This window comes from Barbus barbus (genome assembly GCF_936440315.1).
Source record: "Barbus barbus genome assembly, chromosome: 12".
NCBI lineage: Eukaryota > Metazoa > Chordata > Actinopteri > Cypriniformes > Cyprinidae > Barbus > Barbus barbus.
The window spans coordinates 9,012,402-9,029,875 of record NC_136740.1 but is presented as its reverse complement, the minus strand read 5'-3'; the positions used below and the strand labels follow the sequence as shown (position 1 = coordinate 9,029,875).

The following is a 17,474-nucleotide window of genomic DNA, read 5'->3' as shown; positions in this document are numbered from 1 at the left end:
GTCTGAGCTCGGTCATAGCTGTGGGTGGGTTAATGCTCGCAGACTACGCGCGACAGAGTCAAATTTGCGCTACGTAGCGATCAAATTAAGCCGACACGCGATCTGTTAATAACAATGGTGAATGAACACATCGTGTATTTATCTTAATAACCTCGGAAATGCTGCGTTTGTACGATGTAAAGTTGTAAATGATCATTGGCACTGGTTTGCTGGAGCTGCTGTAGAAACAGTGTATCCGCAGTGAATTAACATCACTTCGTCCTGGCTCACCTTTCCCACAGGTATGGGATGCATTTGCTTTTCCTTATGGTATGATATGTATTATTATTTGTCTCTTATCTGAAACTTAATGCAAAAAGTTTTTTTTTTTTTTTTTTTGTTTTTTAAATCCCCACCAGCAGTGGTCATGAATAGCTAGATACTTCTTGACTTAGATGATGACTGATCATCTACATTATTTAAAGTCTAGATACAGTATCTCATCTCACTGCTTACGTTATGATTTAACAACTCTAATATATTAATATCTAGAACATTCATCAAGACTAGCGTTATTAAATTGCTACCTGTTGTGTTGAATGGAAGAATTATATATATATATATATATATATATGTAGGCCTGTGTGTGTGTGTGTGTGTGTGTGTGTGTGTGTGTTTATACAAAGTTAGACTACATAGAGAGATAGATCATATTACATTTATTTGATCATTTGAGTGCTTGTATTGCAATTATGAATGATTTGCACTCAAGCCAGTCAGATCTGCTTGAATCATCAGGCCAAAATGAATTATATCATGTCATCATTGCTGGAATACGCGATCTGTTAATGTTAATCTGTTAAGAGTGGCTATTTTAATAATATTTGAAATAAAATGAGATGCAAAGGGCAAATCTGAAGGGACAGCACTGGATGCAATGCCACCACTATTATGGATAAACATTTGCCACATATAAACAATGCTAGAGAGAAAGCAACCATTTATTTTTATTATTATTTATTTTTTCTGACTGACTGTTACATTGGTCAATCTTTTTGTTGTTGCCTGCCAGACATTGTTGTTGAGAGATATTAAGATATTAAGACATGTAGGAACGCCATGTTTAATATTAAGAAACATGGCGTTCCTACATGTCATATGAATATTTTGAGAATTCATTAAAAATGGCAAAACAAAAAGTTTGATAAGTTTAAAAGTCAAGATGAAATCAGTTCTTTAAATAAATCTAATATTAATATAGTAACTAATGTAAAATATAGTAACTTTGTCTGTCTTCAAACTTTTTAGTTGACATCACTGACGAGTTCTATAATACAAGGTGAAAGCTATTAGTTAGCATTTCCATTTATGTCAATGGCAGTTGCTAGGCTGACGCAGGACCCCAGGTGAGAACTGGGTTAAGAAGACATGTAGAAGAATTAGACTGTTTGGGTGATGGCACCTCAAGAACATGCACAGTCCCAAGCCCTTTGCCAGTGACTATCATGTCCTGTACTGTGACATACAAGGCAACAGACAGTAAAAAAACAGTAGTCTATTTCACGCTTTTTACACTTTTGGTAAAGAAAGATGCATTTTACATTAAATCTGATAGCGAATTGCATTTCATATTGAATTCACTGCCTGCATCAATCATTCTAGGGGACTGCCAAAATACAGACAGCAAGTCTGAAAACACTCTTCCTGAACTTTTATTGCTTTTCTATAGCATTGAGTCTCAAATCTCAACTATACATTGGTTTGGTTTCTTCTTTAAACAAAAAAGGTAAAATTATGCATGGTATAATAATGTTATACTAAAACTAAAAGAAAAAAGAAAAAATGGTTTACTAAAGGTATGTATTTCATTTACAATTAAACAGATGAAATTTCAAATTACAGTAACATTTTACAGTACAATTTATATTGTATGGGCTCCAGACTAACATTCGAGAGCAGCGGTAGCACTGAACATGTAATATTACAAGTTTTGTCTCTTAGAAATGCACATTAGAACAGGAGCTTGAGTTCAGAGTAGCAGGAGCTTGAGTTGGGATGCAGATGTACATTTCACAGTACCATTGTGAAAACTGTAACAGCCTCATCTTTTATATGGTAAAAAAGTAGCCTAACTATATGGTTTCTGTGGTGTTTGCATTGAAAAACAGTAGCCTAAAGACATTGTCAATTACAAATCCACATCAACCGATAGAATAATTATCAAAATAATGTAATTATATTCCATCCACTCCTTTAACATATTTAGTATATTAATAATATAATAATACTCAATATGAATATCCTACTTTTCTGCCACCGTACCATTGTTACCGTTATTGTTACTACAGTAAAACTATGGTAAATGTGGGTGATTTGTGGATTGAAATGTCTTCTGGAAGGATCGTTGTTGCACTGTTTCTGCATCAGTGTTGATGAGAATAACAGCTCCAATTTATTTGGCTTTAAACAAGTTTAAATTAAAGAGACGTGAATTGTTCTGGAGAACTCTGCGCTGAACTCGAGCGCTTCTTACTGGATTTCACAGCATTGTTTAGCGCGTGATCACTACTGGTCACTGTAATAAGCACATAAGCTCGTGCTGCGCTGTTTTCTTTTGAGGCGAGCGGATAAAAGGTCAGTGTGGCGCGCAATTCAAATGACTAGCGCTATTTCGTTCCGCTTTTGACACGTTTGGCGTTTAACATATCTATCATGCACAACAGTGTGAAAACGACTATCAGTTAAGACAAAATGTATTTTATCCAGTGTGTTTGAGTTTGGTAAACCCCGCACTGCAAACGCCTCTTAAGCACACAGAATAATGCAAGTGGGCATTTTTAATTGTTGATTTATTTTTGTAATCGCTGCTTTGAACGATTATGTAATCGTGATATCCATAATCGTAATCGCGATTAGAAATTCAATTAATTGCGATAGAATGCTGTTCCACAAAGCAGTTCAAATCTGCATATAAGGAAGTTGAAATGGCACGGTTGCATCAATAAATAAGTTTTTATATCAGTTTTGCATTTGTTAACACTATCGGGTAGGTTTAGGCTTGGGTTTGGTGTAGGACATATTTCCAACACGATAGAGCATTATGAGTATGTCAATGTGCATCAGCGCTTGTTTTTTTTTTTTTTTTGTTGGAGACTGTACAAACATTCAACGGAGACTGTACAAACATTCAACAGAGACATGTACAAAGACAAAACAGACAGGGACCTTCACACACACATTCGCGTTGAGGTGACTGTCGTTTGGTTCTTGTCGAAGAGACAGGCAGCAGTTCTTGAGTGAACGTTTAAATCCATAGACAGTTCCTTTCATTGCTTTAGAGTTCCTTCATGCGCCGTCCCTTGTGCTTTTCCTGTGCATCATGTTTTTGAACGGCCAGGCACAGGAACAGTTTCTTCCCTCAGGCAATCCATCTCATGAACATTTGAACTCTTAACAATAAATGTCTTAGGTTACGTATGTAACCCCAGTTCCTTGAAGGAACGAGACGCTGCGTCAGGAGACGCTTTGGGGAACACCTACAGCGTAACCGGCTCTGAATACCAATGAAATCTGTCCAATGGATGGGAGGGATGTCACGGGCGAGGTGACGTAATGACCAGCTGGTATAAAAGCATGTGCGGTGAAACCGGCGTCAGCTTCTAGAATGAAGCAAGCGCTGGCAGTGATGCCGGAAGTGTGGCCTCGCAACGCAGCGTCTCGTTCCTTCGAGGAACTGGGGTTACATACATAACCTAAGACGTTTCTCGAAGGAACGAGACGCTGCATCAGGAGACGCTTTGGGGAACGAGATACCCACGGCACCAGACTTCCAAGTCCCTGCCCTGTGTGTATCCAACGGAGCACAGCTAGGGCGAGAGAACGGAAAACCTGGAGTGGCTCTTATGTCTAGGCCATAAAACCTGACAAGGTCAGGGGCGTAGACCATCCCGCAGCATTGCAGATGTCCTGGATAGGGACACCTGCGAGAAAGGCCTTGGAGGCCGCCACACTCCTCATGGAATGAGCTCTGACTCCCGTGGTGAGGGGAGGTCAGAAAACTCATAGGCCATCTGAGTGGCATCCACGAACCGACTGCCTCAGGTCACCACGGAGGAAACGTGTAAATAGGGGTTGTCTGCCCACTGTCAGTCCACCAAGAGGGGTGTGGTAAGCCGAGATTGCCGCCACATAGACCTTCAAGGTGGAGTGGGCTAACCCTGCGGAGAGTCGAGCCTGCAGGAACTCCAGCACTGTACCAACCGGGCAGTTAACTGGGTCGAGCTGGCGATCTGACAGTCTCCTCGTAGAGGGAGCTCTGGATTGGAGAATGGTCTCAACAACCTCGGTTGAGAGACCGGAAGCTATGAGCTGTGCCCCCCCAGGGGCCACACCCACAGCTTCCACAACTCCGGGCGGGGGTGCACAAGGGTGCCTCCTGCCTGTGAGAGGAGATCCCTCCTGACTGGACTCTCCCATGGAAAGCCGTCGAGGAGGGAAATCAAGTCCGAGAACCATACTCGACCCGGTCATCGGGGGAAAGGCGTACAGACGAAGCCTCGGCCACGTCTGTACCATGGCATCCAGCCCCTCGGAGCTGGATGACGTAGAGAGTACCAGAGGGGACATTGCGCTGTCTGAGTGGCGAGGAGGTCCACCTGAGCCTGGCCAAACACTCTCCAGATCTGCTTCACCACCTCGTTGTTAAGCATCCATTCCCCGGATAACAGCCCCTGCCTCGATAGGGTGTCTGCTCCCACATGCTAACCCAGATGCTCAGAAGGGAGCGGCATGCTCAAGGTGACCCTCTAAAGTGAGGGGAACAATGCAAGCTCGACCAACAGGAGAGCCGGGAGGAAGCAGCATGCTCATAGGTGACCCTCTAAAGTGAGGGGAGCAATGCTAGCTCTACCAAGGCAGAGCTCTGGAGAGCGGAGCACTTAACTCTCAGCGTGAGAAGGAACTCAAACGCTCCGAAGGGAGCGGCATGCTCAAGGAAACCCTCAAAGTTGAGGGGAGCAATGCCAGCTCGACCAACCAGGAGAGCTCAGCCTCATAGCCCACGCAGGGATCTGGTGCGCCAGCCTGTACAGGGGGCGCGAACCGCAGACCTCCTTGGTGGTTGCTATAAGAGACCACCGATGTGTTGTCGGTGCGAACTAACACATGGCAACCTCTTCGGTCTGGGAGAAAGTATTTCAGAGCCTGAAACACGGCCAGCATCTCGCTGACAAAGCGAGATGATGACCCCTCCACAGACCGTGGGCAGCATGGCCACTCATGACCGCTCCCCGACCGGTGAAGGATGCGTCCGTCGCTAGTGTACGCGGCGACACGGAGCTCCCAACACCAGGCCCAGGGACAAGAACCAAGGTTGTCTCCACATGTCCAAGGCACGTACGTACCGCCGTGTGACCTTGATCATGCGAAGCGGGTTCCCCCCTCGGGGAGAACCCCTTGGTCTTGCACCACCACTGTAGGGGTCTCATGTACAGCAGACAATAGGTAACACGTTGGACGCAGCCGCCATCAGACACAGCAGTCTCTAAAACTGCTTGACAGTGAGTGACTGGCCCGAAGGGAAGTACCCGGTACTGGTAAGCTTCGCCTGCGAAAGCAAACCTCAGGAACTTCCTGTGAGAGAAAAGGATGGAGACGTGGGAGTATGCGTCTTTTAGATCGATCGCGACAAACCAGTCCTCGGACCTGATTTGAGACGTGAGCTGTGAGCGTGAGCATCTTGAACTTCAGTCTGCTGACTGAGCGGTTCAGAGATGCTGCAGATCTAAAATGGGACGCAACCCTCCATCCTTCTTTGGAACTATGAAGTACCGGCTGTAGAACCCGGACTCTCTCGCGAGGAGGAACCACCTCGATGGCCTCCTTCCTTAAGAGAGTATGTACCTCCTGTTCCATTACCAGAGCCTGCTCGGGGCCCACTAACGTGGAATTTACCCCGTTGAATTGAGGCGGACGAGAATCGAACTGGATTCTGTAGCCTCTCTCTACAATGCGCAGGACCCATCGAGACACATTTGGCAGTAGTTTCCACGCTGCGAAATAGTCTACTAAGGGAACCAGTCTCTCAAGACTGGCCTCTGGTGTAACCAGAAGGGAACGACCGAACTAGCTGCTCTAGAGACCCCCGAAGGGGGTACCGGCTCCGCTACGGTACCGGGCAGAAGAGACTGAGATGTACGCTCGCTGGAGACCGCTGCGCCCTGAAGCACCATAGGTGGCAGGGTTGGCAGAACGATCTCCTGAGGGCACTGGGGGAAGTCGAGCACCGTACACTGCTGTGAATCGTGCTCTACCCCAGCGGGGCTACGCTCATAAGCCCTGATCCCACTCACATCAGGGCTTCTTGGCCGAAGACCTCTTCGCCTGCTTGGCTGGGAGGTCCTTGACCGCGCACCCTTCTTACCGCCCCGACCCGCTCCTGCGGGGGCGAGCTTGCCTATACAAGGAGCAAGCACCTGCTGCCGCGTACCCCTTGCCTTCAGAGACGACGCAGCATCAGGGGACAGATAGCTCGCAAGCGTCTGTTCCACACGCGGCATCGCTCTGTGACCGCGCTCACTCGTCCCCATCACATTACCGTAGTAATCAAAAGAGGGGACGAAGAGGCGGGCCGAATTGTTTTCCCTACTACCTCGACACCTCAGTGTGGAGGTCGGGGAAAAAAAGGCTGGCTCGAATGTGGAGGCGAGTCTGAAACCGCAGAAACCGCGGAAAACCCTCTCTGCGGTTCGACAAGCCACTTCACAATCTCCTCATATTGGGGTGACAGAGTGGGTGCAACATGCTCGACGCTTCCCATGTCAACCTCCTCAGAGGAAGACACGAGAAATGCCGACGCCGCTGCCCGAGGGGAAGTGACAGGTGAGGATGTGACAGGTGAGGATGGAGATAGAGGCTCGCTCGTCTCCGATCCCTCCATCAGATCCCGCCGCGAACCCCACGAGCGCCGCCTCAGCGGAAGCGGGCAGTGCCGCGGGGAACGCCAACACACACAAGCTGCACAAAAAAACATCTGCAGGGAGCAACACACAACTCGTATTGCGCTTCTCCCATATTCCAAGCCTTAAACTGGCTCTTCTTAGACATAGCTAAAGACAGACAACAGTAAATAAGACTGACAGAAACACAGAGCGCTTGCTGAATGACAGAAAGCTGACGCCGGTTTCACAGCGCATGCTTTTATACCAGCTGGTCGTTACGTCACCTCGCCCGTAACGTCCCTCCCATCCATTGGACAGATTTCATTGGTATTCAGAGCCGGTTACGCTGTAGGCGTTCCCCAAAGCGTCTCCTGACGCAGCTCGAGTTCCTGAAGAGGAACATGAAACACACAACACTATCATACTTTTTTTATTTTTTTATTTAACACACATACTTATTACATTTCAAATTTACACCTAACATACCTGTACATGCTGAATTGTCTATTTTGTATATTGTGTTTGTGCTATTTTGCATATTGTCCATTTTGTATATTTGTAAATTTTTTTTATTATCTGTGTCCTGTCCTGTCACCGTCATTCATTCGCACTGTAGAGCTGCTGTCACTAAAACAAATTCCTCGTATATGCAAACATACCTGGCAATGAAGCTAATTCTGATTCTGATTCTACATTGTGCCCAGCAGTCACAACGTTTAAGAGTTGATGTTATCATCAAAAGCATCAGTAAAAGTATTTTGGATCATTCTTCCTTATCGGCTGTTTATGTTGGAAGAGAAATCTCATAGCTATCGCCATAGCCTCAATTTCCATAAGCAAACTCATTCATATGTATATTTCTGCTTTTTGATTTGTGCCCTGTCCTTTGCCTGCTCCAGTATTTTGTCATTTTGCTGTCCTCAACCTAGCTCTGCAGTGTTACGTAGAGTGCTTCTCCCAGGAGGCAGAGTGACATTGTTTCCTGTAACCCCCACTGAAAATCTCTTTCAGGCCCATTCTTCAGCTGTCCCTGAGGAACAGAGGGATGCTGAAAACATTTGCCTGCTTCAGTGCTTATTATATCAATCAGCATGCAGCTTATTAAGGGTAATAACAATAGTTGAACCTATATAATTCTGGAGCCTGCTTCGCTAGCCTATGATGATTTATAGAATATAAGAAGCAAATATAAGAAGACCTAGATTGCTATTGTGTAGAATTAGAAGTAGCTGGTTTATTGTGCAATATGTAAGAATTAGGAATTTAAAAAAAAGGATTTGTGAATTTGTTTTTAGTTTTTTTCCATTTCACTCTATATTAGGTGTCTTTAGAATTTAGAGTGTAAAAATGTATGTACACAATAAATTAAACTAAATTAATTAGTTATTATACTTAGAATTAGTTATAGTAGCTGAAGACACTTAACACACACTAACTATATATATATATATATATATATATATTTTTTTTTTTTTATTTTTATTTTTTTTTTTTATTATTATTATTATTTTTTTTCAAATGTGCATAGATTAGATTAAAACCTGTCATACAGATAACTAGGGCTGTGCAATTAATCGAATTATCTAGTCAGCTAAGCCGGGTTTCGTGATTAGTAAATCACCATCACCTGCTTTCAGATGGAGCGGCATTTACTACACAGTTCACTGACAAGCTACGGAATATCGCATTCATAATCACAGATGAATCGCCTTCGATTATGAATGCGATATTGCGTAGATTGTCAGTGAACTACGGCTCTGTGTAGTAAATGCCGCTCCATCTGAAAGCAGGTGATGGCAATTTACTACTAATCACAAAACCAGCTTTACTGACTAAATGGGCATGATAATCAAATTCGATTAATTGCACAGCCCTACCGATAACATTAAATTCTGTGATTCCAGAATGATTATTTTCCATTGGACTGACAGTTTCTTATTATTCTTATGCACTCGGTAGACGGTTTGTCACCAGCAATACATAAAGAATTGGGAAATAAAGTTGGTTCATCTTACTTGACATGTCACCGGTAAGGATGAGTTAGTACTCAGAAGTGACAGCAATAATCAATCATGAAACCACTTTACTGAGAACAAATTTTTATTGGTTGCACTGCAGTGTCATTTTTGATGGTACCTGCTGGTTTTAATCAGGATGCAATGTGTGCCAGCACTTTTAGATCAGTACTCAACAATTTGTTTGGAAACGATGAAGGGTGTTAACTAAGCATGCAGAGCAAATAAACTGTATATGCAATAGAATAGCAAGATGCTTGTGGCACAAGATACTAAAAAAAAGTCTGAAGTGTGTACATCAACAAAATTAAAAATCAGTGCAGAAATTAGCACAAAATGACCCAAGGCCTTGGTCACAAGGTAATTAAAAAATTTAGCAGGAGACGTTATTGAGAAGCAGGCATCAAAGGCGCAGAATTGAAGAGGCATAATGATTGTGTCTCTTTAGCCCGAGAGTTTTCTGTTGTGGGCTGGCAGCTGAGTAGGGAATCTCCTTGGTTATCCTGAAGGGACTCATCGGAGAAGAAAGCCACTGAAAGACTGAGAGCCGTGTCTTTCCAGGAGCCTTATTAAAATGCATTAGAAGCACTAGGCTGCCTTCCCCCATCATTGTGGTGCTTATCATCCACATAGCAAACAGCCCAGCTATACACAAAGGAGCTGGGCAAGCCCTGTCAGCCAGGCCCATATTCCCATTCTCTTATACAGTCGTAAACACATGCACCCGGCTCCTCCAAAAACCCTCTCTTGCATGATGCGACCCCCTGCTCTCTTTCTTCATATGCACATTAAGGACGTGCTTTCAAGGGTATGAGATCTGCTTGCTCTTGCAGAGCAATTTAGATCTGGGCAGACTGAGGCTCCTTAGTACCATGCACTCCCAGAGTCTTTATGCGGTTTAGCATATTACTCGCCTCTATGTCTCTTTAATGCGTTTGCATATCGCTTCACCAAACAAATCAGTTTTAAACCCTTTCCCCCCACATTAAGAGGTCTGAAAAGTTAATATGCATCAATGGTCTGGATTTATCTGGGATTTTTCTGTTGTAGCAGTGAATGAACCTCCCATAATCTGATCCATATCACAGTGCATTACATGCAAGCAGTTTAATATTTTCCACACTCTAGGTTTTACCATCAGTTTCGCTCATAGCATGATAGCAGAGCAGTCAAGCACATGAGTTTACATGTAATCTTAAAATCTGATCCACAACCTTATGCTTAATATCAGATGCTGAGACAAGAATCAACCACTTGCCTCTTTGGGTATGATATTTATTATTGGAAACCAGAATATCCACTAAAGGAGTGTTGATATCAAATTCCCAAATTGCCATAGTATTTATAGTAAGTTTTAATTAGTATGTTTATGGAATGGATATGGAAGTAATATTTTATTTATTGAATACTGCATAGTCCATGCTGTATATTGAATACACTATGAAAAAAAAATCTGTAGAATAACTGAAAAAGTAGTGTCATGCATGTACATTATCCATTAAGTTTATGAACATTTCCTTAAATTATAAAACAACACAAAGCAATGCATAATTAAAAAAAATAACAGAAAATTCCTTCATATTAGCACAGGACACTGGGGTCAATATTTACAGAATTTACTATTTAAAAAAGTGAAACAGTAGGCAACATACTATTATGCATATAATTATTCTGCATTGTTGCCACATGACTTCACGTCTCATCCAGTTACCATTCTAATGATTAAATATGGTTATTTTTATATAAATAAATATTGTGTAAAATGTTTGTCAGTCTGTTAAAATGAGTCAAAAGAGTTATACAAATCACTGCTGATTTTAATTCGAATTCATTAATCTCATTGGAAATTGGAGGCCAAGTGAAGCATATTGCATTACAGTATTTCATGCATTATGTGTTGTATGCTGTACATGTGGTAGGTCACCTGGGTATTCCATACATTCAGAATATGCACATGCTGCACACAGCATACTTCATTACATACTTCATCAACTCTAAGAGTAGCATGCTAGTATGTTAATCTGAAAACAGCCTTTATTATGAGAGCACTGCATTTTCTTGCCTCTGAACATCATTTTGTTGGTTTATGTTTAATAAAGCCTATACTGTCTTTGAGTGATTATTGTGCAGAGTCATTGAGCTGAGTGAAGTTATTTGAAATAATCACTGGCAGAATGGTGTAGGCGAAACCGCTCTGAAGCGATGTGGGTGTTAAGTCCCACGAGAGAGACAGACTGAACATTAAAACAGATGTAAATGATACCTGAAACCAAAATAGGCTCAATTTAGAAATGGACTTGCTTGGAATTCGTGACAGTTCTTTATTAAAAAACTAATCTTTTTTTTACCCCCCTCCTTGCTGATTTAATTTTTTTTTTACAGTTTTTTTTTTCAGATAAATGATGTGTGAGATGGAGTGCAATATTGATTTAATTATCACATACAGTATAAGCCAAATGTTGGCAGGTCTTGGTCTTTTACTGTTTTCTTGATAATATATTATTTAATAATATATAAGGAATAGCTGATTGTTAATAATTAGTATTATGAAAATTATTAATTAGCAGAAGCTGTTTTAGAAGGTCATGTGAAATTTTGCCAACATATGAGGCAATGCACCCAGGGGAGCCCAAGCAATGTGGGGTTTATAACCATTAATTCTTCAATTTATGCCTAATTTCCAAGCAGACATCATAGACATTTCAGTCTTAAACGGTTATGTTAGCTGAGATGGTGCCACTGAGGGTTTGCTCAGTAATTTGCAAATACGTAGCTGACATTTTGCAGGCATTTGTTAGTTGGCAAAGCCTTTTTATGTTTCCCTCTGGGTTGTCTATGCAGTGAAGGGAATTAAATGCACAACTGGCGACACTGCCGTTGCTGCTGTTTGTATCCTTGTGGATTGGACGATAATGCCGCTTAAGTCCCTAAATATGAAATGCTATGGATGAAAACAAACAAGGAAGGTTGTCCTTCACATCTTGAAAATTAGCATTTTTCATCCATGAGATGTGACCGCAAGAAGCTCTGCCAGCCTCATCTTTAATTTTTAGTACTGATTTAGCCTTTAACATAGCTAGAATGTTGTCTCGTTCAATTTGATTCAGTCATTGTGAACAATAGAAAGAGCTATTGCTATTTTAGATTACTGAAGCAGGTTTTTTGTCTTTTTGCAAAAATTATCTTATCTCCTTCTAAAAACAGTCTGTTTGTTGTCCCAAACCAGTAGGCACAGTTAAAGAATTAGCCTATAGGCTGTTGCAAGCGTGCACTGAGAACACACACACAGAATTTTAGTGCTAAATGCTGTGAATGTTTGGATGCAGGTGGGCATCTTTAGCCACGCTCTGGTCTCCATGGCTCTGTTGGCTACTGTAGCATGCCAGCAGCTCAAAGGATGAGATTATTTCAGGGGTTTTACTTTTAAAAAAGCCCAGTACTGAGAGGAAGTACATGCCTGTACTGCAGGGAGGTAATGAATTCAATTTAGCTTTAACTAAAAATTGATGATTAAAGTAATAAAAATTCCTGCAGTTGAAATGTGATTTATTTTTGCCGGTCAGATTTGGAGGTGTGAGATAAATAAACACATTCACAATTCACAATGTAAAACATATAAGGTGGGCTAAGGAAACATAACTAAAACATGTAGAGAGTAATGTATAGTCAGTCATCATCACAAAATAAGTTCTAACAACTTGTATCACCCTAAATGAGTTCACAATATTTGGTACCTTTCTTTCTCTCAATACCCTACTCCAGGGGTGCTCTTGGAAGGCCACTGAGGCAAGTTGGAGCTAAACTCTGCAGGACAGTGGCCCTCCAGGACCGATTTTGGAGACCCCTGCCCTACTCTTTGCCCTCTGTTTTTATTCAACTGTATATTTTATTATTGTATATTTATGATGTATTAAGGGGTTAGCAACTCACGAACCTACTTGTTCATACTGATATTCTGATTCTGATCGTTGCAGGTGGAGCATGACTGTGTGGTCGGAGTCCTGCTGCGATGCGTGCTATTGGCTGTAGGATGAACCTGCCGGCAGTGCTAAATGGCCTGCTGGTGTCAGTGGTGGCAGCCTTGCTTTGGAAATACGTTCGGCTGATTGAACACACATCACAGTTGGAAGAGGAGCTACAGCTTACACGCCAATCACAGGAGTTCTCACAAGTGCGTATCGACTACCACGGTGCCCTGTTAGCACTCCAAGAGCATGGCACTAGAATGGTCTGCACTGGCAAGATGCACACCGATCGCATCTGCCGCTTTGACTACCTCTGCTACTGCACAGAGGCTGAGGAGTTTGTATTCTTCCACAGTAATGCCTCTGTGATGCTGCCCAACCTTGGCCCTCGGCGTTTCCAGCCTGCCCTGCTGGACCTCTCGTCTGTAGAAGACCATAACACTCAATACTTTAACTTTCTCGAGCTCCCGGCAGCGGCTCTGAAGTTCATGCCGAAACCTGTGTTTGTGCCAGATGTCACTCTAATTCTGAACCGTTTTAACCCAGACAACCTCATGCACATTTTCCATGATGATCTTTTGCCCATATACTACACCATGCAGCAGTATTCAGACTTGGATGATGAGGCCAGGCTCGTCTTCATGGAGGGTTGGGGTGAAGGTGCTCACTTCGATCTATACCGCTTGCTCAGCAGTAAGCAACCACTTCTCAAGGAGCAGTTGAAAACCTTTGGAAAACTCATGTGTTTCACCAAATCCTACGTTGGATTGTCAAAGATGACAACATGGTACCAATATGGCTTTGTGCAACCACAAGGACCCAAAGCCAACATTCTGATTTCAGGTAACGAGATCCGCCAGTTTGCATCATTTTTGATGGAGAGGCTTAACATCACACAAGAGGATGGCGATGACTACATTGTAGTTTTTAAGCGTACCACTAACAGGCTCATCCTCAATGAGGCGGAAGTACTTCTGGCTTTAGCCCAGGAGTTTCAGATGAGGACTGTCACTGTGTCTTTGGAGGAGCAGTCGTTTGATAGCATTATCCAAATTATTAGTGGGGCAACTATGTTGGTCAGCATGCACGGAGCCCAGATGATCACCTCCATGTTCTTGCCCCGTGGTGCCGCTGTGGTGGAACTCTTCCCTTATGCTATAAACCCAGAGCAGTACACTCCCTACAAAACCTTGGCCTCCTTACCTGGCATGGACCTTCAGTATGTTGCATGGAGAAATACCATGGAAGAGAACACTGCTACTTTTCCTGATCGCCCCTGGGATCAGGGTGGCATCGTCCACCTTGAGAAGGAGGAACAAGAACGTATCCTTGCCAGCAAGGAGGTGCCAAGGCATCTTTGTTGTCGTAATCCAGAGTGGCTTTTCCGCATTTACCAGGACACTACTGTGGACATTGCCTCTTTTCTGGACGTACTCAGAGAAACTCTAAAAAAGCCTAATCTGAAAAAGGCCAAGGTGGCTAGCTCTGTACATCCTGGTCGAGTCAGAGAGCCCAAGTGCCAGACGTCAGTACAGGCCACCAATGAAGCAAAGCTCTCAGTGTCATGGCAGATCCCTTGGAACCTGAAGTACCTGAAGGTTAAAGAGGTGAAATATGAGGTGTGGATCCAGGAGCAGGGAGAGAACACATATATGCCTTACATTCTGCCCCATCAGAACTACACCTTCTCGGAAAACATCAAACCCTTTACCACATATTTAGTATGGGTACGCTGTATATTCAACAAGAACCTCTTGGGCCCATTTGCAGATGTTCTTATATGTAAAACGTAATTCTTTAATCAGGTTAGAAGCAACACTGTCACTGTCAGCTAGCAAAGAATTAATTTGAAGAGTAATTCTCCGGAGCTATCCTGAAAATTAAAAGGTGTGACATGGCTGAATTGTTTTTGGACTCTGATGTCACTCTTGTGACTTGATTGTTCTTCATGGTCCTTATGGAGTGTCACGAACTGACAGAGAACGAACGGCCTGACTGCAATGAAGGTTAGAAGAGAATGCAGTTTACAGAACTGCCAGTTCTTTTAGTTCCTACCATCATCCAAGCAAAGTTCTCAATAACTTTATATATCAGAAATGTAATGCATAATTTAAATTTATATTTATAAGTCTAAGGCACTGGTTTTGTCTGACACCTGCATTGGTTAACTAAAATAATGCACAAATTTCTGTGGCTTAAGCAGCGTGATATGAATTTTATGTGACTGTGAGTGTGCCCTTATCTTGCACAAGGTTTTGCATTGTGTTTTTCATTTACTTTAGTTATGAAGAAGCATTTGATGTGGGTGTAGAAATTAGTATGAAGTACTCGCAAGAAAATAGAAGAAACATCGAAAGTGAACTTTAAGATGAACATTATACTATTTTAAAAATAGACTGCTTTTTTGTGTATTAACTGTAGTTTTGCTGCTGCAGTGTTGATGTTGTTCTCTTTTAACCAGCCTCAAAACCACTGATTATTATCTACCTGTTCAATGGGAAATGTTTGAATTTGTTTGCCAGTGAGATCTATCAAATCGCATCACAGACAGAAGACTTATATTCAAGTCAGTAGTACTGTTGATGACTAGGGTGAAATAGTTTAAGATAGTGTCCTGAAATTTGAAAGTCTTTTTGGTGGCATGTCAGTAATTATTCCTATGTTAAGTAAGTTGGAACCACTGTGTTAAGCAAGCTAGTGTGTTTGATGATAGCAGCATAGTGGGGTAGTAGCACAAAGAAAATTGGTTCAAACATGGGAAAGGCCAGTTCATGAACTGTAGGGTTTTTGAGTAACTGGCTAAAAAATGTCTAGTAGAGGAGTAACAGTACGAACCTTTTATGACTGCACAAGCCTTACAGAATGCAATATAAAAGATTTGAAGATAACTATGTGTAAAAGCAAAAAACAAAAACAAAAAACACTGTTTAGATGTCCTTCCTATCACGCCATTCAACAAATTAACTTAAAACAGTATATCTGCTTTAGAGAAGGACAGTGCCAGTTTCTTTTTCTTTTTTGCTCATATCTTTTATATGTCTCATCTGCATTTCTGCAAAGACAAGCTGTGTTGTGCTGGCTTATGGTTTATTAAGAAGATGGAAACATTAGCCAATTATTTATTGAAGACGACTCTGGAATGCTATACATACTGTAGCCCAGATTTGTTAAAAGTTGTACTGTGTTTAAATTTTCTTTCACTGCTATGATCAATGAATGGAACATGGGAAATTCAACAACTAACCACAAGCTTTGTTTCTGTTTTGCTCAAGTCAACTGTATTGTTTAGGGGGTTTTTTTTTCCCCTCAATGAGATTTTATTCTGTCCTTCGCTTTGTGGACATGCTGCATCACATGGAAGTGGATTTAAATTATGCTAAAAACAGATTAAACCAAGAACATTTCTAATTGAAATTTGCAAATGGCAAACCTCAGCCATGCAGTTTCATTAGCATAACTCGGTGTTTCAATGGTAATTTTATTCAAGTATGAGGATAATAAATGAATTCTGTTTGTAATACAAAATAGCAGAAATGTCCTCTGCATATAATCAGAGAGAAAACCTTGCATGGAAATCTTTGAGAAGCAAAAGTTCATGGTTGGAAACTTTTCTCATTTCTCATTCTCCCATTTTAATAATTAGATAATAGTTTTCAACATAGAAACAGATGTGTCCTGTAAACCACTCTGCTCCCATGTGCCAGTTCATGAGATTTACCATTATGTGCCACTGGAATGTCATACATCATTTTTGTCACTTTTAATAAATGTACAATTTCTCAGATGTTTTTGTCATGTGTTGTTTTCATCAGTCATCAGTATTATTTATAATGACGAATTAATGTTTTATTGTTGTAGTTTGTCAATATCTTGAGTTTTGTAAATATTTTCTAAACCTTGAAGAAGTAGTATTATTAGACAGAAATCCATAACAGATGGACTGGTAAATAACATCACTCCAGTAGACATCATTTTATTTTTTTTTGACAGAATGTGCAGTCTTGGTGTCTTCAGACTTTAAACTTAAAGATTATATTACTTTAACTGGCCATTTTAGCTCCAAACAACTATATGCCCAATTTACTGCACTCAATTATAGATATGTTTGATAGTAAGCATGCTAGACTGTTCTATTGGAGGACAGCTGAATAATACTCTTCTCTTTGTAATAACCCATTTTCTCTTCTGCTTGCTATTATATTGCCATTTAATTTTTGAGATCAGAATCACTGTGACCCTCCAGAGACAGATTTGTTTATGGATGATGTTTCTGCCTACAGACTGGAACATGAAAGCATAGTGAATCTGATAATATGCTGAGTGTCTCCATGTAGCACAGTGTCAGTTCAAGGTGTTATGTATAGCCGAAGGGGATACTGTTGAACTGCGACGAGCCCATGAAAAGGATGGATAAGCCTAACTGTTGTAGACGCACACAGTCAATGCGCTCAAAGATTTGCAGACCGTTCCAAAAATGGCGGATGGCTTCTGTATCGCGGCCCATAGAAACAGTTGATAATGAGGCATCTAGGTATATATCTCTATCGAGCATACTAAACTACAACAGCGAAACTGGC

General features: G+C 41.8%; 1 protein-coding gene across 1 annotated transcript; it reads left to right on the top strand.

The window, feature by feature from the left end:
* On the top strand, nucleotides 1-16,680 carry LOC306877596 (protein O-linked-mannose beta-1,4-N-acetylglucosaminyltransferase 2). Its single transcript, XM_079429450.1, has 2 exons — nucleotides 1-281; nucleotides 12,907-16,680. Exon 2 carries the CDS (start codon nucleotides 12,942-12,944, stop codon nucleotides 14,688-14,690), a length of 1,749 nt encoding a protein of 582 aa, XP_079285576.1. The 5' UTR covers nucleotides 1-281; nucleotides 12,907-12,941; the 3' UTR covers nucleotides 14,691-16,680.
* The last annotated feature ends 794 nt before the right edge of the window (nucleotides 16,681-17,474 follow it).